The sequence below is a fragment of the Gasterosteus aculeatus genome, chromosome 20, assembly GCF_964276395.1.
Source record: "Gasterosteus aculeatus chromosome 20, fGasAcu3.hap1.1, whole genome shotgun sequence".
Taxonomy (NCBI): domain Eukaryota; kingdom Metazoa; phylum Chordata; class Actinopteri; order Perciformes; family Gasterosteidae; genus Gasterosteus; species Gasterosteus aculeatus.
Genome location: NC_135707.1, coordinates 9,048,388 through 9,075,559, shown reverse-complemented (window position 1 = coordinate 9,075,559; position 27,172 = coordinate 9,048,388). Strand labels below are relative to the sequence as shown.

The 27,172-nt window shown below is 44.0% G+C and overlaps 1 protein-coding gene across 7 annotated transcripts in view; it reads right to left on the bottom strand.

Annotated features, from left to right (window-relative positions):
* grik5 (glutamate receptor, ionotropic, kainate 5) overlaps positions 1–27,172 on the bottom strand; it is a 67,091-nt gene that overhangs the window by 6,546 nt on the left and 33,373 nt on the right. For all 7 annotated transcript variants that reach the window (XM_040164855.2, XM_078095018.1, XM_040164857.2 and 4 more), the window contains exons 3-19: positions 21,719–21,880; positions 21,094–21,258; positions 18,321–18,418; positions 17,854–18,019; positions 14,533–14,711; positions 13,867–13,920; positions 10,649–10,807; positions 10,127–10,279; positions 9,032–9,136; positions 7,140–7,247; positions 5,743–5,946; positions 4,689–4,802; positions 4,037–4,146; positions 3,667–3,840; positions 3,376–3,541; positions 2,131–2,356; positions 316–444 (exon numbers count right to left, since the gene is read on the bottom strand). In XM_040164855.2, coding sequence (XP_040020789.2) covers positions 316–444; positions 2,131–2,356; positions 3,376–3,541; positions 3,667–3,840; positions 4,037–4,146; positions 4,689–4,802; positions 5,743–5,946; positions 7,140–7,247; positions 9,032–9,136; positions 10,127–10,279; positions 10,649–10,807; positions 13,867–13,920; positions 14,533–14,711; positions 17,854–18,019; positions 18,321–18,418; positions 21,094–21,258; positions 21,719–21,830 — 2,422 coding nt within the window. In that variant the 5' untranslated portion in view covers positions 21,831–21,880. The remainder of the gene's footprint in view (positions 1–315; positions 445–2,130; positions 2,357–3,375; positions 3,542–3,666; positions 3,841–4,036; positions 4,147–4,688; positions 4,803–5,742; positions 5,947–7,139; positions 7,248–9,031; positions 9,137–10,126; positions 10,280–10,648; positions 10,808–13,866; positions 13,921–14,532; positions 14,712–17,853; positions 18,020–18,320; positions 18,419–21,093; positions 21,259–21,718; positions 21,881–27,172) is intronic.

Here is a 27,172-nt window from a genome sequence, read left to right as displayed (position 1 = left end):
ACCACTCTCTAAAGAGACCTCCATCTGACCGCAGAGGCATAAATGCTGAGGCTTTGTTATTGTCATTGTACGGACGCAATCATTCCCATGTGAACAGAAGGACTAATTCTAATAAAACTAACATCACAAACCGCCCGAGACAAACAGACGGCATTTGGGAAGTGGATTGTGTTAAACCCCCTTCACAGGGACATTAGCTTTGGCACAAGACATTAGCTGGACTGTAGCAAAGAGCGAGGAGACTATTACTGGGGAAATTAGAGAGAAGGAGGAGGAGGAGGAGGAGGAGGAAACAGGCAGCTGTGATGGACTGACCCTTGGCACGGTGGTCCCCCTCTTTGGGGCATTGGCCTCCCTCCCACCACCGCCTCTTCAGTATTTCCAGCCTGTTATTCTCCTGCAGCTGGAGGATGGCCAGCGTGATCTCATCTCTGAACGGAGACCCTGGCAAATGACAGGAGAGCAGGATAAGAACAAGTGTTGGAGGACGGAAAAGAGCTGCAGCAGAAGTGCCCAGAACAAGAGCTGGGGGATATTTTGCCAAAGGGGGGAAAAACATGAATTGTGAGGAGAGAAAAAAGGAGAATGAATCACAGCCACAGGATTGCGCTTGCAGCCTTGAGATGACTACGAATGATGTGACTTTGAGAATAAAGAGAGGATTATCGAGAGATAAAGAGCGAGATTACAAACATACGGAGCCAGTGGTGCAGCTTTCTAGTCCTACAAAGCATATCGTGAACTAGATACCAGTAAAAACCCGACGGGAGCGTTTAAAGGGACAGTCGACAAAGGGTTGTCGAGTCAGGAAGATGATCAACACACCACAACGTGAGCAGTTTTCATCTGAACCGTTGACATGTTGTTTCTTCTGTCCCGGCCGTCATCCTCCGCGTGGCGAAACAAGTCACCTCCCACCATCACAGACCACCACCACAACACAACACAGCATTACACAGCCAGAGCTCTCCTCTCCACAAGCACGTCTCTGAGTGAGACTGATAGAAACATGCTTTTATACAGGGAACCAAAGTCCACCATCAAAGTGAATTATGGGTATTGAAGGAATATGTTAAACAGTACGCTTTAAACTGCATTATCTATAAAGCCAACTAATTACTAACATTTTGTAGCCTTTTTGTTGGCTTTAAAAAGTGAAGTGCAAATGAATGCAGGGTTTTAGTAGGAACATAATTCCCCGTAAAACGCATTTTAAATATCTGGCTCAAGACATCTTTCTCCTCTTCAGTCTCTGTTTCCCATCATAAACTACGGCAACAGCACTTTATCTTTCTCCCAGACATCTGTCTGTCAAATCTTTCTGTACTTTCTGTTTCGCTGGTCTTTCTTCTTCTTCTTCTTTGTTAAAACGGACCACTGTGATCCAATGACACTGCCTCTCAGTGCTGGCAAAGAGCTTCGGAAGAGCCGAACGTTTGTGGAAAAGCAATTAACTGCATGTTCAGTACTTTCATTTGAAAAAGTTACAAATCCCTAGGATAGAAAATTAATCAAGCACGTACTAGACAATTTTTCAGATCTCGCAACATGTTTCTGTTTTGCATAATTGATCTCATATGTTTCTCCAACAATCAATTAAGTGTTTATTTCATTAATACAATAATATCACACTGTTCCCCAATCTGGGGTTCAGAACCTCAAAAAGCTGAATGAATGTAAGTCGGCATGATATGATCTAAACGCTGTTAGATAACATAGTTAACAGGTTATTATCAGATTAACGCTCATCCTTTGCTCCTTCCTCACCGATCCCCTGAAGCAAACTAGAAAGACTGTAAGCGACAAACTGTTCTGTTTTTGTTTTGTTCTTACTGATGTGTATCTTGTTATTGATTTGATTGTTATTGTCTTCATGCGAAAATAGAATAGGAATATGTATTATTATGGCATCAGTTGAAATAACTCAATGCAATAACATACTGTACTTCTCTAAATAGCATAAAACTGAAATAAGAAAAAGTAACATGCTAGTAATTTACTAGAATATATAATGAAATAATAATACAGATCATTTAAGTGATGAATGAACAGGTCTTAGTTATGATTGTGTTGTAATTTCCTTGCGAGTAATAACCAGGTTCTCTCATTAGTATATATAAGTATTTTTACCCAGCGGCATGCCGATTCCATAACCCTTGGTGTCCAGTAGGCCTCCTATCTTGGTGAGGTTACAGTTGAGGCCGCGGTAGTACTCGTTCATGGTGCTCTCCATCAAGAAGGCGTACTTAGAGTTGACCACGCGGGCGATGCCCTCCTCTGTGCTTTTCACAAATACACTGGGCTGCTTGGAGTTCATGTAGTTCCACATGCGTTGATAGGTCTGGTAACGCGAGTTCTGCAGAGGAATGGAGAATCAACAACGATGATTAAACTGTGAATACATCATCTCTCTTTGAAACTAATTAAATGGAAATGAAGAAAAATGCAAAATGAAGAAATAAGAAAAATAGAGAGAGGCATGCATCCTCTGTGAAGAGGAGAGTAAAACATCAATGGCAAATAAACATGAAGCGGATTGAGGAGAGTGAAGGGGGGAAAGCAACATGAAAAAAGAAAACAGATTATTCGCTTATGGCGTAGCTGATGCATCATCTTTCATACAGAAGGAGGTAAAAAAGCCCACAGGAGGTAGTTCAGCACTAAGCAAAATATGTTAAACCCTTGAACAGGATTAAGTGTTTAAAGTGAACAATTACATGTTGCGTCTCTCTTTGTGAGAAGAAAGGAAAGGAGTAAAGAGGGCGGCATCATGTTCGTGATAAAGTGACAATGTAATTTCCTTTTGTTTGTGGGGATTAGTAGGCAAACACAGACCTCTTTCTTATATCCTCAATATGAATAAAAAACACAAGCCTGCAACGCAAACACACAATTTGGCATGTAGCCATTCAACAAGCATGCGCACAAACAAAGAATGTGTTTTGTACACTCACCTACACACACTCCCACATGCAAACACACCTACACACGGAGACAAAACACACACGCTCTTTGACAAACACAGATGCCGACACAGATGCTGCAAGCGCTCTAAAAAGCAAACACAGGCAGTCAGCCACTTATACAAACAGCCGTAAAGAAAACAAAAGAGAAACTCAGACATAAAGTAACAAATATGGGGACAACTTCCTCAAGGCAAAGCAATAAAGACGAAAGCTCTGCAGTAAATCATACACGTCCACACAATCGCAAACATTTTGTGAAACATTTACACCAAAGACAACTTAGGAAATTGTCATAATCTGGATGAAATCCATGTAAATGCACAAGTAAGCACGGATACAAAAACAGACCCCGCTCAAAGACCCCAGACGCTAAGCCAACCATGGCCATGGCTGCTGCAGTGGGTCGTACCATGAAAAAGGTCATGGTGCTCCCTCCGTGGATGGTGCCATACTCGATGTTGGTCTGGTCGGCCAGGTCGTCCGGGGACTCGATGGGGACTTCCATCCTCTGGACGGTCAGGAAGGCGGCCAGGTTGGCCGTGTAGGAGGAGATGATGATCAGGGTGAACGCCCACCTGTGAGGCAGACAGGGGCAATATGGACAGAGTGTATCAGTCCTCTCTCATGTCCTTTCTAGATCACAAGACTTCATACAAATAATGATGTAGTAAATTGTGAAAGAAGACTTTCAGTGACTTACCACACCCCGCTAACACATCTGGTGGACAGGGCTCTGGGCATTATTTCTGACCCCTGCTGCATGAAGCCTCCGATAGGGAACCACAGGCTGTTCCCTAGCGTGTACTGGTTCTCCAAAATGTCCTTGCGCTCTCGCAGACACGGGTGCGGGTTGTACCACTCATAGGGGCTCAGCCTGTTGGGGGAACACAGGCATAGCGGAATGACCTTGGGGTCAAACGCACCTCTGTCGAATCTTTCAAGCCAACACAAATCAGTCATTTGATCCCTGCCCATCTGTCACTGGGACAAGTATTGCCGTTACAACAAGATAAATGCCCATGGAGCTGCAGAGTAGGGGTACAGTGTGTGATGTGTGATGATGTATTGACCTTGCAGCCAGAAAGAGCACACAGCTGACAGCCAGGTAGGCGAGCAGCATGAAGAGCCAGACGGCCGGAGAGAAGGGGTCGAGGAAGGAAAAGTAACCCGGCTTCCGACCCTGGTGCGGGGAGGACAAAAAGGGAACAGGATAAAAAGAGATGGATAGAGCAACAGGGGCAGATGGTGACATACAGACAGGAAGTTATTGAGTGTTAGAAAACGAGGTGTCACGTCTCAACAGTCAGAGACTGTCCCCTCGGCACCACAGGAGGGCAGTGTCCTTCACTGCACGCTGAACGTCGGTCTGCACTGCTGTGATATGCTACAATCCATAAATGCTCCGTTTCACAATGCCGGCTGTTGACGCACACTTGGCCGAGAGCCAAAACCTCATTAGCAATGTAAAGCCGCCACTGTTACCCAGTTACAGAGCACTGACTTATCGAGCAATTGAAATTACAACTATAAATTTCACTGTGGGCAGCGTACTACATCAACCCAGTCCTTGGCTCCAAAGATGAGATCAGCCCTTATGTAACATTCAGTCTGAATCCATAGTCATCGAACTAGTGAAGCCCGTCGCCTTCTGCGTGACCCTGCCGGCCTGAAAGCATACGGGGTTCATAGTGAGTATCGTGCAGCTGCAGATAACAGCCTCACCAGTTGAACTCTGTACAAGATGCTGATCCCCAGGGTCATAAACGGCTTAGAGAAGTCGATGACTTTCTCCCTCTCCGACGTGATGGTGAAGCCCGCTACGGCCAGGTCGGCTTTCTGTAGAGTTGACAAAGACGGGAGGGTTGATGGTAGCGGGGGGCGAGAGGAAAAGGTAGAGGTGGCGGAGGAGAGAAAACCCACAAGTGTCAGGTAACGGCTTAAAATAGAAAGACACTCAACGCTGCGCCGGGTGGATGAGAGAGAGCTCTGTTTAAAAATGACTTGAAAAATAAAAAGTTTCGACAGAGGCACTTCAAAACACATTTGGAAAAACACACATATTTGCACTGGCTCTTTCCCTCTGGCACACACACACACACACACATTATCCACCGTCCAAATGAGGCTAATTGCAAGTAAGCACTGGGTGGCTGGTCTTTCCACCTGTATAAAACCCTGCAGGTCCCTGGTCCCTCTGCCTCCCCTCCATCTCTCCCATTAGGGCTAATTGATGAACACGGACCGCTAATTAGAGCTGAGTGATCAGGCAGTGGGGGGGGGGGGGGGGGGGGGCAGGAGGGAGAGGAAGCTCGCAGAGCTGGGGGAGCACCAGTGTGGCGAGGCCCACACGGGGACCACAGTCCGGTAATTGAAGTATACCGTGTGGTAATTAAGCGGAGAGGGGCTCTCATTAGCCCGCTTCAACCACAGCGTCTGTCAGAGGCGCACTAGGCCTGGAAAGGGAGGGAAAGAAGGGGGAGTTGGGGGGGGGGGGGGGGGGGGGTGGCAGACGATTTTAGGCAATGCTACCACTCTCTTTTGGAGAATTATCAAGTCAGCTTTTGTCCTAGATAAAAGTCTCACTCCCCTCTGAGAGCAATTTGAAACACGGGAAGTTACAGCAGAATTTAGTAGTTTGGGGCTAGAGTTTGAATGTGTGTGTGTGCGTGTGTGTGTTCAGACACTAGACAGAGCCTTTTTCAGTGGCATGTTTCTGTGTTCCTGGTGTGATTGTGAGCCAGAGAGAGACAGAAGGAAAGTGAGGGGGAGTACTCACCCGGTTGATCAGCTCTCCCACCATACCGGTCCAAGAGCCGTTGGGCTCCGGAGCCCCATACTGGCCGTCATCCACCAGCTTGATCTTGAAGGAGAATTTCAAGATGTCCGCCAGCTCCTTCAACATGTCGACGCAGAAGCCCTCGTACTGCTCGTTGCCCTGGAAGTCCTGGTAGTTCTGTCTGCGCATCACATACGGGTTCTCCTGAGCACCGGGGAGGAATGTGGGGCTTCAGTCCAAAGCGAAGATTAAAATAAAACTAGCAGAAGCTATTATGTGAATAGTAGATGGTTCAACCGCTTTAGGAAATGTTCTTTCTGGTGGAGAGTGATGAGAAGATCAATATTTCTCTCATCATTATTCTGAAAGAGGTTGAAACGTAGCTATCAGATGTTCAAATTGACAAAATTTGATTTAACCAAAATATGAAACTATTCCTATAAAATGTGAAAACAAGCCACCCAGTTTTTAACTCTATTAAAATAGTTTTGAGTCTCTACAAATTAAATCTAATTATTTTCAGGGAACAATCCCACAAATGTCATACATCAACATGTATTGAGTGCCACTCCGTCTATGAATGCAGTTTGTAACCAAGCCTACAAATAGGGCACCTTGAGTTTTAGAGAAATGGTACTTTACCGGGCAGTTGGAGACTTTACAAAAATAACATATACAATTGGATTATGGGAATAGTAGGATTCATCCATTTTGGAGCATGACCAATACTTTGGACTGAAAGTCAGGATACCGGCCCGGCTTCTGCAGAATCCATTTAGACCATTCTTTATCTGTCTCTTGTGAGCTCCCAAACATGATGGAAGTCCGACCCTAAAAGTCTGGAGAATCCTTTAAAAAACATGAAATGGCTTTCAATCACTGGATCTGTCGACCTCCAAATCTCATATTTTATTTGCAGGTCTCACAGCAGCAAAACCGGGTAAGTGAAGGAAACTGGGTCTGAGAAAGGTCCTGGTGAGAATAAATACTGTGGTGCTTTATGTTTGTCTATGGGGGATGACTTCTGTTCTACTATTTGATGATGATTTTGTTGATAATGTTTTGATGTTATATCACAGCACTATATGATGTTGTTTTACTATCTACACTGACCTGAAGACAATTAAGAACTGCCATGTTACGGATCTGATTGACGTTACTCGCGTGGAAACCAGAAGGAGACAACTTGTACTCTCCGAAAAGAATCACAACACCGGGGTTTTGGCAGTTTGTATTCAGTAACACAGCTCCATCAGTTTCTATGACAGCTACGGTGACAGCGAAATTTGCAAAAACACACCAGAGCACAGCACGAGCTGCGGCACAGCCTGTGAAGCAACACACAAACAACTCTGATCTCACCAGCATGATGGACCAGAAGATAACTGTGACCTTACCAGTATGGTGGTGACAATGAGGGTCTTGTTTGCCAGTGTCTCGGAGACATTTATATCTAGACTGGTTGAGTTCATTGCCAGAGTGTTGTTGGAGTACCAGACCCCGATCTAACAGAGAAGGGAAAGCAAGAAGAAATCAATGCCCATTGTGGGATGAATAATGTACTTTTAAGCTGCTACTTCACTGTTGTAGAAGGCCACGCATCATAGTGTGTGCACAAACACTACTAGTCCTCTACTACTGAATATTTTATGCTTTGGCTTGATATCCATACCACTACATATTGTATATATACATAATATATATATATATATATATATATATATATATATATAATATAATATATATATATATATATATATATGATTGATTGAATTGCCCAATTTGAAGCCACACATGACGGAAAGAACAATAACAATTTACACAAGCAGAGCACTGAGCTGGGAGAAGATGAAAAGCACTCTTGAGCAGGAGTTTTATTCCAATATCTATCTATTTTTACTGTTCTTAAATTGCATTGAAAAAAACTCTCATATTTCCTTTTTATGGAAACAGTAAAGTATATGACTATAACCTAACTAGCATGCAGGGGTGGAACCGCAGCTCACAGAGGCATTTCTATTCATTGAACATTTTTCATTAAGTCAGAGGAGAAGAAATGACTCCTCAGAATCACAGGTTTTCCATAACACCACCCCCGGCCTGCAGAGTGGGTGCCGAGTTAAAATGCTACAGACATAAAATGCTGCAATAGCCTCTCATAGAGATGAAGTCTAGATTTAAGAATGGTTATCGGATGGTATTTCGTGTTAGCATGGGAGGAAGTTGGCTTAGAGCAAAACCCAGCACGACGTATTAAGGGAAGGTGAAGAAAAGTGTTTCATCCTGTCAATCAACCGCAGACTGGATCTGCAGTTATATGCGTACTTATGCTTCATTTAAATTGAATTTTGAAATGCTGGTGAAAAATATTTGTCTTCCCTCACCTTGACAGAATAGCTCCTCATTGGCTGTTTCTGCCCACATTTTATTTTGGTTCCCCCGAGGTGTCCAACTAACATTAACAATTTTGTTGCATATTTTGTGGCATATAACTTGTGCATCAAAAAAGATAAAATGCCCAGACCTACAGGGGAGGTCTGGTTTGGGGAAATTAATGAAGAGGATTTCATTCATGTGTAGAACGATATCTGTAAACGGAGACTGTCAATTTTCATGGAATAAATTACACATTATTCTCTTAAAAAATGTTACGGCGATAATTGGTCTGCAGATAGGTAGTGAAATGTGACTGACAATACTGAGCAAGTAAATGTATTATTGTTACACTATATTTTAACATTTAAAATTATTCTGAAATTGCCATAGTGAGCGTTGCCCAACAAAAGCCACATCATTTTAACACTTGATTGTTTTTGATAAGTTTGGTAATTGTCAAACGACAACACAATATGATCATACGTCATCATACAATTCCATTGTAGGGGAATAGATCCTTCAGGAAATATCAAGTCAAGATCCAACAAACAAACAGCAACAAACAAAACACCTGGGACAGGGTCAGTCCAAACACACAAAAAAAAAAACACTGGACCCCAAAACTACACATACTATGACATTTTGCAACCGTTTGACATTCAGTAGATGAATAAAACAATAGGTCAATGTCTTCCTGTAGCCTTCAGATGAAATGAAAGGTCAGGTGAACCGCATCAAACTAACTTCCCAAAGTGAAGATATTTGGCCGCTATCATGGAAGGCTGCGAGGGATGACACCTGTGCTAAACAGCTCCTTCGCCGTAGCGAAATCAGTCGGCTGACCGGTTTCCAACCTAAAGCCTGAGGGGGGGTGAGAGACCTGGCTGCTGCATGACAACAGGTGACTCCTGACCTCTTTGTGGCCTCCCCGGTGTTTCTCCAGAATCCGCAGGGTGTAGTTGGTCCTCTGACCCTTGCTGTTGAACTCCACACGCCCTGTCAGGCCGTCGTACTCCACCTGACAGGCAGACGGAGAGAGTGAGGTGGGAAAGCAGGAAAGAGGGAAAGAAGGAGATGAAATAATGAGGAGACCAAAATGCAGGCAATTTTCGGTGTAACAGCATGAATCCAAACGTTCTATAGTTATGAGGGGGAAAAAATGAGAGGGTGATAGACTAAAAGAAAGAAGGAGCTGGAGACCGAGGAAACGTCTGAGACTGGACAAGACGAGGGTGATTCTTTCTGGATCAACGAGAACAAAGTGACCGACTGAGCGAGGGGCTCAGTCACAGCAGCCCGCTAACGAGACTCGGGACTACACCTTAAGGCTCAGCCTCTCCAAAACCCAGGTGCTGGCACAGTTAGCGAGGCCTATGATGAATGGCACCGCGCCGAAGCAGGAGCGCACCGTGATGTTGACTAACAAAGGCAGATGACGGGCCGGCGGGGAGGACGCAATGAGAGATGGGGCTCGGGCTGCCTTGGCAACAGGTAGTCGATGGAAGGAGCACACAGACGGCCGGAGATGGAAGATGACAAGAGTAACAAGAGACAGAGGTTACGTGCAACAGGATGTAGGAGGATACAGAGTGCTGCTGAACCGCGCTCATTGATCAATACATCAATCAGAGAGAACATCGACAGACCACAGAACATGTGCTAGTTTTACCTTGTCAAATGCTTTTGTCTGGTAAGATCAAGTATCAGTTAACCTTCCATTCAGCGTTTTGGTTATAAAATAACATAAATACCCAGGAGTCCAAGGTTATTCAAATGTGTTGTTTTATCCGACCAACAATCCACAACACAATTCAAATTACTGTCACATTCAACAAAGAACAAATAAAGGAGCAGAATCGTCAGGTTTAAGAGTAAGGAAAAAGCAAAAATGTGACAGTTTTTGGCTATTTAAAAAAAGTAATAATAATATCATATTTGTACGCGTGTACATGTGTATGAGCACGCACTGTATATCCGCAGGTGATTTTACAATACTTCAAGCACTTACCATGCGCAGGTAGTTCATGAGACTGGTCCCGTGTTGCCAGATCTGGGGCGAGGTGCAGCTGAGCGGCTTCACTCCAATTTCCTGACTGCGGTTCAATTCCCTAACCGCCCCCACCACCACATGCACCGCATCAAACATCAGCGCTGACGAGAGCTGTGGAAGGGGGAGAGGGAACGTACGAGGGTGTGTGGGGGGAGAGGGATGGAAACACAGAGAGGAGAGTCGAGGTTTCAAGGGAGAAGACAATGAGAAAAGATGTTCTAGCAGAAATGATTGAATGGTTAACAGGGACGGGGGAGGAAAAGAAGAGAGAGAAGAGGAGTGAGGTATGAGTAAACCAGTGGGGAGGAAACACGAATGGATACATCAATACCCATTAAGTACAAGCAAAAGACTAGCCGAATCTGTTTAACTGCTCGGTGAATCAGTGTGAGGAATAAAGCAGCTTAATGTTACGTGTGATACACACTGAGTTTTGAACATCCCTCTTGAATGTAGACAAGAGCACTGGAGTGTACTGACCGCAGGGCCGGGGTACGTCAGGTCACATCCCTCCCTCCAAGACAGGTTCAGGCTTCTGATGAACTCCAAATAGAAGGGATGGGTGGTGTTAAACATGGAGAAACCCACAATGTTTGACTGCTCGTCTACGATATCATCCAGTCTCAGGAGTGGGAAGTCCTAAAAGAAAGAGGAGGAGCATTTGTGGTGTTTGCAGAGAGGGAAGAAAATTCAGCCGAGTGACAATATTGACAGTGTATCAAAGCTTAATACATACGAAAGAATCTATGTATGAGATCAATAAAAAGGGAGAGAGGGGCAACTGGGCGTGAAAACACCTAATGTCAAATAGAGAGGAAAAAAACAATATAGACATAGAAAATGGGACAGCAGTGATACAGGGGAGGAGAGGTTGATTCTTCACAGATATATACCAAGACGTGGCATCCAAATCCCATCATGTAGAGGAGTAAATAAAATGATCAGGCACACCGCATAATGTGACAGATTCATTTTTAATGATGGAAGGAGAGGTGAGCGTATCAAAGGGGCAGATGGTAGCGGGTGACAGTCTGTCATCACCTTCACCTCAGACCTTCCTCCTTTCCTTCATATTCCTTCCCATCCTCATCCGCACGCCCTCATCTTTGTACGGCGTGTTCATTTCTCACATCCATCCCTCTCTTTCCCTCTTTCCACCCTATCTCCTCTGTCTTCTTTCACTCTCTGTCACCTCTCCCTCCTGCCTTTATCTCCTACTTCCTCCACCTTTGCTCCTTTATATCAGCAGACGGCTTTAAGTCATTTCACTTCATTTGAATATGTGGCTCTAACATCCACACAAGCTTTATTCCTGAACATTTACAGACCACATAAATACTGTGCAAGTGACAAGTTTGGTGAACTGCTGTCTGTAGCATGTATTGAATTTGACTGTATTGTTATTGTTGGTGATTTGAATATCCATGTTGATAATCCCCAGGACAGAGGGTCAGTAGAACGATGTGGTGTCCTTGATAACTCTGATCTGACCCACCCACAACAGGGGGCACACTCTTGATCTAATCATCACAAAAGGTCTAAATATTTCCAGGGTTGTTGTGACTGACGTTGCACTCTGATCATTTATGCGTTTTATTTAAGAGTGCAATCTCCTTGCACACAAATATCCAGACCAAGGTTGTGAAAAAGCGTTACATCACTGCAAGCACCAGTGAACTATTCACATAGTCGTTTTCTTCCACACTAGCGCTCTCCTGCATCTCTTTCAATGAGCTTGTAGATATTATTGAGGACATTGCACCCACTAAAGTGAAAGTTGTCTCAAGTAAGCAAAGATCTCTGTGGAGAAATGCCCCGCTGGCCAGAATAGAGAAAAGAGAGTATCGGAAGGCAGTGGCGCAAAACAAATCTCCAGGTCCACTGTGACATATATAAAGACAGACTTCATAATTATAATTCTGAACTTGGAAATGCAAGACAGGCCTTCTTCACTGACATAATAACTCAAAATAATAACAACACACGCATCGACAGACAAACCCTCTAGTGTCAGTGGCTGCTGTGCTCCAATCCACCCGGGCATGCAATCAATTCGCTTCCTTTTTGACTGATAAAATTCGGACAATTACACAAGCTGTCAGTGCCTCCATACATAACACAGGATATGTTGTATCCAAATCTCAGAATAACATCCGTTCAAACACCATGACACAATTTCATTCAATCAACCATACAGGCCAAGATGACTTTATACAACATCTGAAGTCATCCTCCTTCTGCTTAGATATTCTTCCAACAAACTTTTTCAAAAAAATGTAAAAACAAATTGTAAACACACCCCTAATTTCAGGTGTCAAGCTCTTGAAACTGCTGTTATAAGACCACTCCTAAAGAAGGCTATTCTCAACGTTACAGCAATGAAAAATTATAGGCCAATATCAAACCTGCCTTTTTTAAGTAAAATAATCCAAAAACATTTTTTCAACAGCTAAACTACTTCGTAAATAACGGTTTTGAAGCCTTCCCGTCAGGCTTTCGACAGCTTATGGTTAAGGTTTTCAACAAGATCCACTTAAACACAGACAATGGCAGAATTTCAGTCTTAGTATTATTGGATCTCAGCACAGCATTTGACACGGGCGACCATGATATACTACTGGATAGACTAATCAACTGGGTGGGACTCTCTGGCACAGCACTTAGCTGCTTTGAATCCTACTTGAAAGACCAAAAATACCTTGGCTTTACTGTAGCTAGTTACACATCAGAGCTGAAGAAAATGACATGTGGTGTTCCCCAAGGTTCAATACTGGGGCCCCTTCTGTTCAACATCTACATGCTTCAATTAGCTCAGATTATGGAAAACAACAAGTGTGTTGTCATAGTTATGCGGATGACACACAAATTTCTATAACTATATCACCAGGGGACTACAATCCAATACAGGGGCTGGGTAAATGGATTGAACAAATCAACAACTGGATGTGTCAAAACTGTCTTAAACAAATATTAAGCAGAAGTAATTGTTTTTGGTAACAGGGTGGAACGATTAAATGTCAGCGCTGAGCTTCATTTGCTGATGTTAAAAACCAAAAACCACGCTAGAAATTAGGTGTAATTAGGGATATATAGGGAATATCCGCAGTAGACTCGACTACTGTAACAGTGTTTTTACATGTTTCTGTAAAAATGTTGATCAGAAAGATGCAGCTGATCCAGAACGCTGCAGCTCGAGTCCTCACTAGAACCAGGAAAGTGGATCACATGACTCCAGTTCTCAGATTTTTACACTGGCTTCCTGTCAAACAAAGAATTGACTTCACAATCCTGCTGGTAGTTTGTAAAGCACTAAATGGTTTAGGGCTAAAGTACATTTGTGATCTGCTGATACCTTATGAACAGTCACAAACCCTTAGATCATTTGGGACTGCTCTACTTTCTTTTCCCAGTCAAAACTAAACATGGAGAAGCAGCGTCCCAGAAAGCTGCAGGTCTGCAGAGTCCCTCAGCTACTTTAAATCCAGATTAAAGACTTTTGTGTTTGCTGCTGCCTTTAATTGACCGTTTCTGCAATTCAAAAGATTCTTAAATTACACTGCAAACTTTATTCTATTTTTAATCTTTTAAGGTCTTTTTTAAAATAATTTTTGGATGTTTTTAAGGGTTTTATGCCATTTATGCCAAAGCGAGCAATAGAAGATGGACGACAGGAAGGGGAAGAAGTGGTGAGCTCTTACCATTGTGGTGAGTATGTACTTGTAAAACGCTGATGTCATCCCCAGCTCAGACGCCTGCGGGACAAAGAGAAAGAGAGATTAAGATGAAGAAAAAAAAAGGGGCCGGTTGGATACAGAATGTAAAAAAGATAGAGAATGCAGGAGCAGGTAAAAAGATTGATGGAGGAAGAGAGCGGAGGGGTGAGGTTTTAAGAAGCAGCGAGCAAAGGAGACGGGGGACAAAGTAGAAGGGAATATGGTGGAGGAGAGGGAGCATACGTTAATCACTGTTTTACATCATCGGGCTACAACACTAGGACATTTCGCTGAGGGCGGACAGCCGCTCCAATGTACCCAGTAAAAACATCCCGTCCACATTCAAACTATGACTCACTGTGCTGGCTATCGGCATTACAGGCTCTACTATGACCCAGAATAGGCCTGGGTTACATCTGCCCCGCATCCCAGCAAAAGATCCTTTTCTCAAATATTTTCTTAAGAGTGCAACTGTTCCCTATGCAGCCCTGGAGGCCAAAGAAGGTATAAATGCATTTTAATTCAACAAACGGCAGAGATGTTTTAATCCTTTTGTCAGATAGTTGCTCTGCATGTTCTTCATGACAGTAACATGTAACCTCGTATCCCGCGTGTATGTGCAGGTGTGAAGAATCAGATTAGGGAGCTGACCTTCTTGAGGATGAGATAGGACACAGAAGCATTGGCGTCGATGATGATGGTGGCCACCTTGTCGTCTCGGATCTCCTTCAGAAGTGGAGTAGGGTCCAGGTTGTCGTCCAGCATTCTGATTGACAGCGTCTCCCGAGAGATGAGAAAGCGGCGGACCAGTTCCTCTAATCTCAGCAGGCCTGAGGCAGAGCCAGAGCACAGATGAGCTGCATATCCACGTCTGTATCAGTAGACACAAACTCATATTTCCAACGCGTAGGCTTTGAGGGGACGCGTAATAACCTTGATATATCCACGTCATGTATCTATGTCATTTGGCAAAGGATGATCAATGGTTCGTCTGAAACTGTCGGAAATTAAACATCATTTAATGTGCAGTTTATAGTCTTATTTAATCTATTTTGATCTCCACCAATGGAAGTTTAAATTCACTGCCATAAGTTTGTTTCTCTGTTGTATTTCTGAAAATGAACTTGACACAGTGTGTTTTTTTGTGTCCGGTGTATTATGTATTTTTACCTCAAACCTTTGAACGTCTGTTTTATGGTCCACTCAGTGTAGATGCCCTGTAGGTTATTTATTGCACTATGACTGACTTTCAAACTAGATTGGATGTCAGCATTTACCTGACATGAATATAAAACATTGAAATGCAATGTGCAAATGCTACAAGATGTGCATATGAAGCTCTGGTGTTACATCAAACTCTGATGACATTCTAGCCATATGGTACTACACGAAGATGACAAAATATAACTATAACTTAGTGGTTATGCGTCCGACTCAACTGAAATTTATCCTTGTACGAAGCCCTAATATTCCCAGGGGGGTTTACGGTATCATCCCAAATTGATGGGGGGCATCGGCCAATCAGTATGACAAATTTCTAAACATGTTGTATTAATAGTTTAATAAATCTAGAGTTGTTCAGCCTTGGCAGTGATATGCACTCTTTGAGTGCTTTGTAATCCATCCATCAAGCTGTGCTTTTCAGTTATTTGAGGAATGTGTACAATGAAAAAAAGTATATGTTCAAAAAAAAGAAAAAAAAAAAAAGAAAAGACAGACAGAAACTGTGGCCGAAAGTTAGAAGGTATGAGCTTCACGATGAAGTCTAACCTGATGTTCCCTAGTTGTAATTCCATAGTAAAGCACCCCTAGCTATGTAAATAGGTGGTGGGGCAGGCGTCTGGGAGACGGAGGGGGAGGGCAGAGGGACGGGTGGAGAGGTAGTGTGCAGAGCCCTTCAGAATGAGAACGCCTCTGTTAGCAGTGGGGTAATCACTGAACCAGGCCAAAACTTTAATTAGTTTGAAGAAGGAGGGGGAAAAAAATCAATGCACTTTACAGCTTCCTCTCCTGCTCTCGCCCACTCTCACATGTTCTCCCCCGCACACATACCTCGCCATCTCTCTCCCTTTAGCCCCGTGCTCTAGTTACCTCTCTCTGTCTTTATCCATCTCGCTTCTACGCCGCCAACATCCCCTTGTGCTCAGTCTCTCCCTCTCACTGTCCTCACCTTCATCCATCTCATGAACACTGCATAATGGAATTAGGCTCAGATAGGGCTTTATGGCCCAGGCACGGCAGGTGAAGATTTGTCGGAAATGACCCAACTCGTTCTCATCTAACAGCATATCTATTGTACGTCCCTGGGCTGAAAGGGGAATAACGTCAATAATGTTATCAACAAGGTGTCGCTAAAAATGACCCGTTTCTAAATATGTTACTCAATCAGGATGTGTGCACGGTGTAAATGAAATGTATGACTTCACATGTTGCTCCCCCTCGGTGACGGGAAGAAAATAGAACGCCTGCTTCGCTTGAACACACTGCTCCACGCTGGGGTAAACAAGATGAATAAAACGTGAGCTGGTGGTGAACATTGTCTGATGTTGATACTCTGCAGAGTCTCAGCAGACACTCACAGAACCATACAAGTACCCCAAAACCGCACTCGCACGTACGGGACACGCACCAGTGCGCACATCCACAAACCAGCAAACACACGCACATGTACGAGTGAAGAAAGGCACTCGAAAATACACACACGCACGCGCACGCACACACGCACCCACACGGTCGTTCAGAGTGTGGAACGAGCCTGTTGAGTGGCAGTTAGCACCTATTCTGCAGCCATGGCAACCAGCTCCATGACGATAGATAGCGCAGCCAAGTGGGTCAGAGTCTGTGAGTGTGATAACCTTGTAAAGATCACCTTCAAGCAAAATATATTACACAAACGCAGCCATCAGTCTCTCCACTGTTAAAAGCTGCATCTTTGTGCCTGGTAAGTAACTATGATGTTATCCGCAGCCTCTAATTGTATACAGAAAAGGCCTGGTGGAAGACAGCGCTCTTATCTACAGATTGAACGGATGATCAAAAGAAGATACAGAGAAATCTGATCACATTTCAAAGCTCTTCTAGTTCCATTAGGAACTTACTTTCTAAAAAAGCACCATGTGGATGGCTACCTGCTAGGGAGATAATGGAAACATCTGATTGAGTGAATACATATCTCATAATGTCACAGCTCTTTGTTTGTCACAATCTTTCTCACATTGACGCCAGAAGACTTCAATGGTCCCACTTATTCTTTAAGTAATTGCCCTTCAGTTCTTGCGCTGTTGAACTTGGCTGATGTGAGCAGTCCACAGCAGCACATCAGATCACTCGCACGACAAGCTGGACGGAAAAAAATGGATTTGGCTTACAGAACACAGTGTATTATTTTATCTCTTGACAAAAGTTTGATTTGAATAGTACGGCCCCTATCCGACCGAGCCCTTTAATTCCTGGGACTCTCAACAGGTCATTGCATAATAAATCATTAACGTCCTCGTAAATGAAGAGTGCTAGTGACTAAGCCCTGGATCCCCTGTGATGTTAAAGCTCTCTGCGTGCCTGGCAAGCCAAATCTGATCTGCCTTCAATTCTTCCCATGCTGCTTTCCAGCATTAAATATTTCAATATTAGTTGATTGGTCTGGCCTAAAACCCCTGTGAGGTGGATAAGAGACGATGTGCAAGCATGAGTAAATAAAATAAAACGGGCTGCAGCAGAAGCCGTGCTCTGAACTCTGACAACAGACAGCACTTGATGACCAGACTGTCAAAATGAGTGTCCAACTGTGAACAACACAGTTCTATCCGCCCAAACTGTGTGACTGTGCCAACACTCCCACAGAGGCATTAATATATACACACACACACACACGCATATTAGATGAACAAGCTCACAAGAACGCCCACCCAAACAACAAACACAGTCACACGTAATGCGCTGCATGTCTAGAACAGAGGCTGCATGTGTACTCACACTCGGCCTTGGCGCAGACCAGGCTGGCTGAGGGGTAACTGAACGAGCGCAAGATGGCTCCTATGGCCAGGCTCAGGTCCTCGTTGCTAGGGTACAGAGTGACAGAGGCAAAGCGCAGGTACGGCAAGCGGGGAGTCTCCTCCGGACCGATCTTGACATGGGGGATCTGGAGGTTGGAGAGAGGGGGGAGGAAAGGAGAGGACAGAGAAACGTTGAGGAAGGCCATCTAACATACTGGACGTTGAAGCTCCAATAGAGAGGCTACGGGGTGAAAAGAGAGATACCTAAAAGGATAAAAAGCTCTGGGAATAAAGGACAAAACAGTTTGATGATGGTTAATTATGAGACGGAGTGAAGTAGGAGGCAGAGCACTTCAGGGAGAAAGGGACGATATGTCTGTAGCCAATGAGACACCAACACACACAGATTTGTACATATTTGTGTAGGTTCGTGTCTTCCTCACTCACCTCTTTTTCGCCACATATATGACTGACAGTAGAGCCGGAGGCGGGGCTGGAGGCGGGACCTATCACAGAGACGACGCCTTTGGGTAGAATCTGACACACTGAAACGGGGAGAAGGGAAAATAAACACCGGATATGTCGACACACACCTTTAGCTCTGCTTCATTTTGTCGTAGGCAAAAGGGAAAGTGTTCACTGAAGGTGTTCAAATGAAGCAAAAAAAGAGAGGACTCATTAGGATTTCACTTGAAGCACTGATTCAATTGTTGCAGCGCAATCCGTCTCATTATAATGTCATTTATTTAGTGATAAATACTGCAAAGACTAAAGCAGGGCACGTCAGGCATTATTCACTTCTGGACAGCTGCTTTTGATGATTTTATGCTCTCTTTTTTTATCTCTGGCGTCAAAACAACTTTAATAGATTGGGCCTTTGCCTTCAATTAACAAATGCCATTTGCATCATTACCTTTTTTGCAGGCAAACATTATTATGGGGGTACGGTTTACATTTCTCTATGAAATTAAGTATAAATTGCTCAATTATAGCTGGAGTAAACGCCTTCTCTATGATTCAGCTTACAGTGTGTCAAAGCATGAATTTCACTCTCCATGACCAGAATCTTGATATCCGTGTTTCGAGGCTTCTGTGAAGAAACTGATTTTGGATGTTTTCATAATATATTCATGTCAACACAAAAAAACAAGTTGTAAATAACGCTTATTATCTCGCACCTCTTCTGAATGCCCAAAGAATCAATAGATGAAAAGATAAGGCTTGAGTATTGTGTTTTTTTAAATAAAATAAAAATATCAGCTAAAGTTTTTAAATTGTTTGATGAAGTATTCACAGGGCTAAGCATAACCGGAAAAAAAAAATAATATATATATATATATATATATATATATATTCATTTATTTATTTTTAAATCAAAATGCGACATACGTCTCCACTATGTTGAACTGAGACATTCATGATTAAAGTAAGTGAGCAAGAGACAAGCTGTGTTCTTCTTGACAAATTGACCGCCCTGCGGTCCGTGTAACTGATCGATACGGTTATTTACTTTCTTTCTCTTTCTCTGAATCAGATAAGAAGGCCAATGTCTCATGTCGTACGACACGTATGAACCTGTGCCTAACAGACCATGACTATGACATTCCTTCAGGGCTTCCCCCCTTTAGCAAAGTGACCATCAAAGTGTCAATCAATTATTTGGTAGGAATCCTAAAATTGTGCTGTGCCGTTATAAGCGCATATCCACAGACGGGAACCACTTGCACCAATAAAAAAAGCATACCAGTTCTGTCCATTAATCCCACCTGCGTTGCCTTTGGGCAAATTCCTCAATGTGCTCATTACACTTGTTTCATGTTAAAGCAAGAAATTCTAAGAGGTCAAACACTTGAAAACAAAACTCCATGAAAATTCCATGATTCAAATTGAAATGAGTCGCCATGAAACAGAGCTCCAGTATTAAGGTGAAACTACAACAAAAAGCATGTGCTCAGTGGGATTTTTCAAACCCTTTAGCATACAGAGAACATATATTCTTTTACACAGATTTATTTTTATGTACTAACTTTATTTGTGTTCATGTTTTCTGGCTACTAACCTGAAAATTGATTTCTCAGATACAGCAGTCATTATACTGGTGACTTAACTGTGCTTGTCTAATTGTTGTTAGCTGTTTTCTTGCTGGCATATTTGGTTGGTATTATTCCAATTAGCTTTGTTCAGTCCATGCCATTATCTCTGTCTGTGTGTGTCCCTGTATATGTGTGAACGCCAATGTGTGTGCGTCTGTGCATGTGTGTCTGCAGAAAGTGCATTTATACAATGCCGCGTGCATGCATGTATAAATGCCTGTGCGTGTGAGGCTGTTTGGGAGTGCGTGCATGTTTGGACGTGTGTAGCTGTAAGATGATGAGCTCTCTGATCCAGAGACAAAAAAAACGCTGAGAGCCAACAAGCCAATCAGTCTCCTGCCCATCGGTCAAGGGCGCGCACACGCACAAAATCACATATAAACACACACAATTCATGCATGCACGTATGTTCCCGACCCCTCTCAAGCACACAGACATTTTGCCAGTAGCTCGTGACAGGGTCAGCGGCCTATTAGAACCGCAGCCGAGCGCCTTGTCTCCTCTGTGACAGGATTCAACAGTACAGCTTCTCACTTTACACACTCCATACATTCTGTCATCAATACAAATTTCATGGAGCGACTTTGCTTTCTGCTGTCCTGCACTGCTGATCCGTATTAGTGTTTGATGATTTGTTTTTGTCGTTGCCGGCAGAGTAGGCAGTGCCAGCTGTTACTGGAGGGCACTGGTCCACTGTTTTTAATGAGACAGGCTCTCTGGCCCATTACTGGTCTCCAATGACATGTAGACTAATCAGCACAAGCCTTTACTGGCTGCTAATGACATGAAAGTGGTGGAGGTTTATCGTTTAAGTCATCATCTGAGGATTTTGCTAACAAAAAGGCAGCTTTTAGGGGAAATCTGAAATAGCGGAACCATTTTTAAGTCTAATATGACCAGAAGAATTTTGTAAACTAGTGTTCTTTTGTACTCTACAGCGGTCACTATTCATGTTAATAGTCCATATTAATAATAGGAGCTACTGGTATTTTCAGTGGTCACTTTCTGTCTGTTCTAATTAGAGACTATGCCCTGCTGGACTATAGTATATTTAGGACTTATTCACTCCGGCAGGTTGGGGGAATCTGCTTGACTGGTTCTCTTTGACGTGCATCGGCTCCACTCACTGGTGTCAGTAGTGTCGTACTGGGAGTCTTTCTGCAGCTCGTATATGTCCACCTCCACTCGGGCTCTGGACGGAGCCTCCATCACGCTGTTGATGTTCTCCCTGGCCAGGGCCAACGCCAGCCGCTCCCCACGGCCACAAACAGACTGGTCATCCAGGATGGCCGCTAGAAAGGCAGAGAGGAAAGAGAGAGATTGGTGATTGTTTCCCCATTTGGCTCTCTATCAGAAAGCATGGGAGTACTCCAAGTAGAACAATTCATTTCATGTGTATAATGGCAGCTTGCTGCAAAGCTCAAGTCCTCAAGTCAGTGGTATGTTTGTATTATTTTGTCTAGTTGTTCAGACAACATGTAACATATTGACAGTTGTAAATTCTACATTCCAAATTCTAAAATTTGTATCCTGCATGGCTCTTCCTGCTCGTGATGGATGCTTTTTTTAAGAATAGGTACTTTCACTGTTAATATTGCATTTACAGAAGAGCAAACAGCTCTATCAAACATTTTTCTGGTCACAATATTATTATTGCTCAGGTCCAAAGTCCAAAAAAAGCCACATGTGGAGTATGTTGAGAACCTTTCTGATGTAGGCGTAGTAAGGACGGATGGACGGCTGGCCACTCACCCATTCGGACAGAGGAGAGCAAAGGGGCCTGACTGAGGGAGCTGGGCAGCAGGGTGACTAACAGGAAGGCGACGACGTGTATTGACAGCAGCAGTGCTGGCAGAGCCGGCATCTTCTACTGCTCCTCATGGAGAATGTTCTGACGGCTGCCTGTACCACCACCTACGGGATCGGAGGGCACACTGCACGTTACTGGGAGCGCAATCAATCTCCTGGTGCAAGATGTCTCACTTCAAATTGAAATCCCGCTGCTTGTGTTCAGTCTGCTCGGCTGTATTTCTGGGTAGCGGGAGCACCTGTGATTTGACAGCACATACAACAGACTTTCACACTGAGCTATGAAGATGTTCACTGTCATATCACAGAGGCAGTTGAGCCCAATGCGCACTGCCTCTTTAATAATGAAATTCTCTAAACACATCTCCATACAGCAGCGAGTCTGCTGCTTTAAAAGTGACAGGGCTCAGACTTGAAGTAATCTCCAAGGGGTTCACCAACAAGATCACGGCTGCGGGCACACATGTCGGCGCAGATATGAATGAATACCTTGGAAAGTGCCTGCAAAACACAAAGACAGCGGCTTTGAATACACGCCCACACATTGAACAAAACCGGTTTGCACGTTTTCCATAAACTATCCCCCTACGCAGAGTACCAATCAGACAAGCAGCCACCAGAAAGAAGCACTCGAGGAGAGCTCAGCCGAGCTCCACAGGTGCTAAGCAGTTGTCTTGAGGAGTGACATGACCTTGCTCCGACAGACATGTTGACAGGCTAGTGTAAAAGGACGGCGAGATGAAGGGAAGGGGTGAGGACAGAGAGGAGAGGGAGTGTTGTGTGACAGACAGGGGGGTTGAGGAGGTGTTAGTGGGGTCTGCTGACCTGGGAATGTTTCAAAAGTCTGATTCACCGATTAGAGCTACAGACGGACAGACTCGGTTGATGGCCTTCGGTTGACCCCTGCGGCTGTCGACACAGGGATGCTGGAGTTGGAGAACGCTGCCCTTTGGCCTTGACAAGCACACGGGGGAAAGGAAATACATTGGCGTTGTCTGTTTTCGCATACGCTTGTGTGTACATCAAAGAATACAATGCGAACTGTTACTCACTGTGTTGAGCGCCCCTCCCACCGCCATTCTTCCCTTTTTTCCTCTACAGCCTTTTAACTTTCAGTTCTGTATTTTTTTCACCAAACCTTTCAAGCACATCAAAAATATCTAAGACCCAAGTCTCATAAACCAACCATACTTCTTCTTTTCTCCTGCTTTCTGTACACTTACCTACCTACGTTTCTTTCTCTCTTTCTTTATAACACTAACAGCATGCGCCATACTGTGCAGATGGCTGTGTTGCTCTCATTATGGTCAGAGATGCTCAATGTGAGCGGAGGCTGGGCTAATGGGAGGTCATTTGTATGTGAGACACAACATATGATAACTGGCACTGGCCAAATCTATTTTGTTCCTCCGAAGCAATATTGCAAAAAGAAAGACACAGTTGCACGTTGTTGTCACGTGCGTGTGCATAATTGTGCACATGTTCTACGGAGACTTTCATGCAAGAGCTGATTATTCCAACCCCACAGTGAGATGCCTACAGCACACTGCTGTCACACGGCGCTCCATTGTGCCGGCTGTTGCTACTGTGTTCAGTTTGCGCCCCCGTCAGTGGTCCCTTTCTCGATTTAGTCTTCATCAAAGTGTGTCCACATGCAGTGTGTGTCTATGCGTGTGCGTGTGTGTGTGTGTGTGTTACGCGTGAGTGTGATGGCGTATCGATCGAGCCCAGCTGAAGTGGCGGGCCTTGGTGCAGTCGATCAAAACAACGGGGAACCTATCATGGGAGCACTGCATCTCACAGGAGACACCTGATTGGCTATTACCAAGAAGCAGATTGCCATGATGACAAATAAGGTCCTCACTGAGGATGTGCCTTCATCAATCCGGGATCGAACCATGATATTTCATTGTTATTGAGAGGTATTGACAGCATTAGATAGAGAAAATTACAGAGGATGTGGAGGGGAGGTGATGGGGCGGTGGGGGGGGTTTGGTAGGTGGATAAAAAAAGGAGGAGGGAACGGTAATGGGTACGATGGGGGATGAGAGAACAGCCGGATGGAGACAGAGAGAAGAAAAAGAACAGCACTGCAAAGTAACCATTTACTGAAGTGCTGCATTCAGGTATACGCTCTGCATTTCAGTGGAAGTTATTACTTAAACATTATGTATTGGCAAGTTAATAATTACTTTGCAGAAATAATATTAACCTACTGTAAGGAAGTACGTGATTACATGATGTATTACATTGTCATAGCATTGAGCAGTTAAAATATGATCCTCCTCGCAGGGTTGCCACATTTAAATGATACTTTTATATTACAATGATTCAAAGGAATCAATAATAAAATGTATTATATTGGAAACACTTGTTATAGTCACACTGTACACTCTACGTCAGCAGCTAAACACTGTTTATCACAATGTGTGTTAGGCTTTATGGCATCGCTGAAAACAAGAAAAGCTTTTACTCTACCTCCCCCCTCTTTTCTCGCAGCAACTCCATTTAAGTGATCCACTTAATACTTAAACTTGGTGTTGGACTCTAATAGCTAGTCGGAAGGCTGAGTGAGTCCGAGGTTCATTTTATGCTGCTTCAATCTCTCGCAGATTTCTTCATCAGTCTGTGTGTGTGTGTGTGTGTGTGTGTGTGTGTGCGTGTGTGCGTGTGCGTTTGCATGTGTGTGTGTGTGTGTGTGTGTGTGTGTGTGTGTGTGTGTGTGTGTGTGTGTGTGTGTGTGTGTGCGTGTGTGGTTCAAGCTCTGCAAGAAGATACAAATATGATTCACAGTGCATCTAATTCATCAAAAGAAATAGTGTGAGATCACGTGACCTCTGACACTTATGTTCTTAGATATTCCATAGTGTGCACATATACATCAAATACAACAACATAAAGCAAATACACAACCTAGTGAATGGAAAAAGCTGCCTGCTAAATTCCCCCTTTTCACATTTTAAAGAGGATTTTATTTTATTTAGGATTATATTTGTTATTTGATTAAATGTTTAGCCGATGTTCTGTTATTGTATGCAAGTTAAGATATTACCATTTCTCTCTAAAAAAAAGGAGATCTTGATCCAAACGAGACCTGATTAAAATCTCTATGAACGGGGCTCTTTTGCGTAATGTGGACTTTCGATGCATTACAGTAAGTATACAATGCACCTCAAATAACACTTTACTTTGGTAACGTTTGTCAAAGCAAGGCTATTTTTACATTGTGCCATTTGTGGTTTTACTTAAGGATCAGAGAACTTCATCCAACACTGCAGGACAGAGAAAGCGCGCGAGAGAGAGAGAGAGAGCAATGTGTTACTGAAGGGGGGAGGGACTGAGAGTCAATATTATTGCTGTGTTTAATCTGCGAGGACTGTGTGTCTGGCTGCTGTTACATGCTCTGTTGCTGTAGAAGCACGCAGCTGAGTCCCGGTAGCAGTCGGGTGTCAGTCTGCATAGCTGGAACAGAGAGAGGGCCAAGTGCAGCCACACTCCTCTGCGCTGCACAAAAACCACTGCTTCCCCTCGCTCGCTTTCATCCTGCACCCTGCTGTAAATCACCCGGGACCAAATACACAAAAGCAGAAATATCCAGACTCGCTGTGTGCGAAAGAGTGTGTCTACTGTAGGCGGGAGAGAGAGAGCGAGAGAGAGAGAGAGGGGGACATTCATCCTAGTTGGAGATTTATTCGTTTGGTGCATGTTTTCATCTTAGTGTGCATTTAAAGGCACATGCATATTTGTGTGTGTTTGCTGATTAATGTGGCCGTGTGACTGCATATGCGTGTATATGTATGTGTGTGTGAGTGCGTGTGAGTGTGCGCGCGCGGAGACTTGGGTGTCTTGCTTGTAGTGTCTGCAGTGCCTATTATGAAAGAGAAAACCGTAAAATCAGAGATCTTAATTATCTAGAAAGAGTGTGGGCGAGAAGGAGGGAGTGTGTGTGTGTGTGTGTGTGTGTGTGTGTGTATGTGTGTGTGTGTGTGTGTGTGTGTGTGTGTGTGTGTGTGTGTGTGCGTGTGTGTGTGTGTGTGTGTGGTAGGAGAGGGAGAGGAAGCAAAGGGAGGGCCAGAGAGGGAGGGAGAAAGACATGGAGAAAATGGGAAAATGAGAGAACGCTATCGCCCCTCACACCCCCGGGCAGATGAGCAGAGGATGAACAGGGACTAAGACAGAGGAAGCAGGATGAGCGATAGCGAGGCAAGAAGAGGGGGACGCAGAGAAAGAGAAAAAGAACTGAGATGAAGAAAAGCAGCTTGAGGGGTGAGGGCGGGTGAGACGAAGGAGAGGAAAAAGGTGACGGTGGGGGGGCTGGCAAATCATTTGTTTTTTCCCCTTCTGCCTTATTGTATGACACGAGAAAAGCTGACAGTTATCATAATAGAAGGATGAATCATTCCCGTAATTGAATTTGCGAGTGGAACGGCTACAGAGGCTGTGGATTGAAGGCGGCTGCACCGCCGGCCATTATGGCACAGAGACGTTCTTCTGCTCCTTCTTCTCGCAATTAAAAACCCTCGTTGACGAGAGACAGCGGGCCTGCCGCCGACAGCTGGGGTGCTGTCCCTGAACAGGGACGTTTGTCCCCCCGCTCCCCCTCCTCCACCACTGTGTCAGTGGTAGAGGAAATACATGCCGGGGACGCCCTCGTTCAGCCGCTTTTCTAGGATCAAGTGGCAGAGCACGTTCTTGGCCGCACTGACTCACGCATTTTTTGACTTTGCGGCCGTTCAAACCTCCTCGCTCCGCTCACATGTACCCAGCTCACCTCCACTCCGAAGCACCTTCTCCCTGTGTTTCTTCATCCCTTTTCATTATTCACAATTCCTTGTGAGGAGTTTGGCTTTGGCCGCACCTTCTTGTTGCCATTCTCAGAAGTGGCTTTTGAGAATTTGTATTGGAGACATGCCGGTAAGGTGAGGTTAAACCTTTTCAGCAAATATGATTTATTCATGTGATGTTGCCGACCAGGAAGCTGGCATGTATATCTTAAATAGGAATTTTGAGGATGTTTACTTGACTGCAGGAGGCTGGGTAACAGGTATAATCAGTAGCTCGGCTTTTCTTATGGAATAAGAAACAACATGAACGTGGACAGCTATTACAAATAATGCAATTCAATACAAGTACTGCAGTAAACACAACCCTGTGAGGCGTGCTGAATGTTGGTTTCTGAGAAGAGTTCCTAGTAAGGGGCAAAATAAGATGAACATCTATCACATAATACAGCGACATCACAAACTGCAGCCTAACAAATGAGTTGAATCAGCAGCCCATTGCCAGTTATGAAATGCTTGTATAATTTATGAAACAAAAATGTGATATTTCCCAGCAAATATGAGCAGTTGTTACTTTTGAAAATCATTGTAAATTGTCTTTATTTTAGTTTGAAGA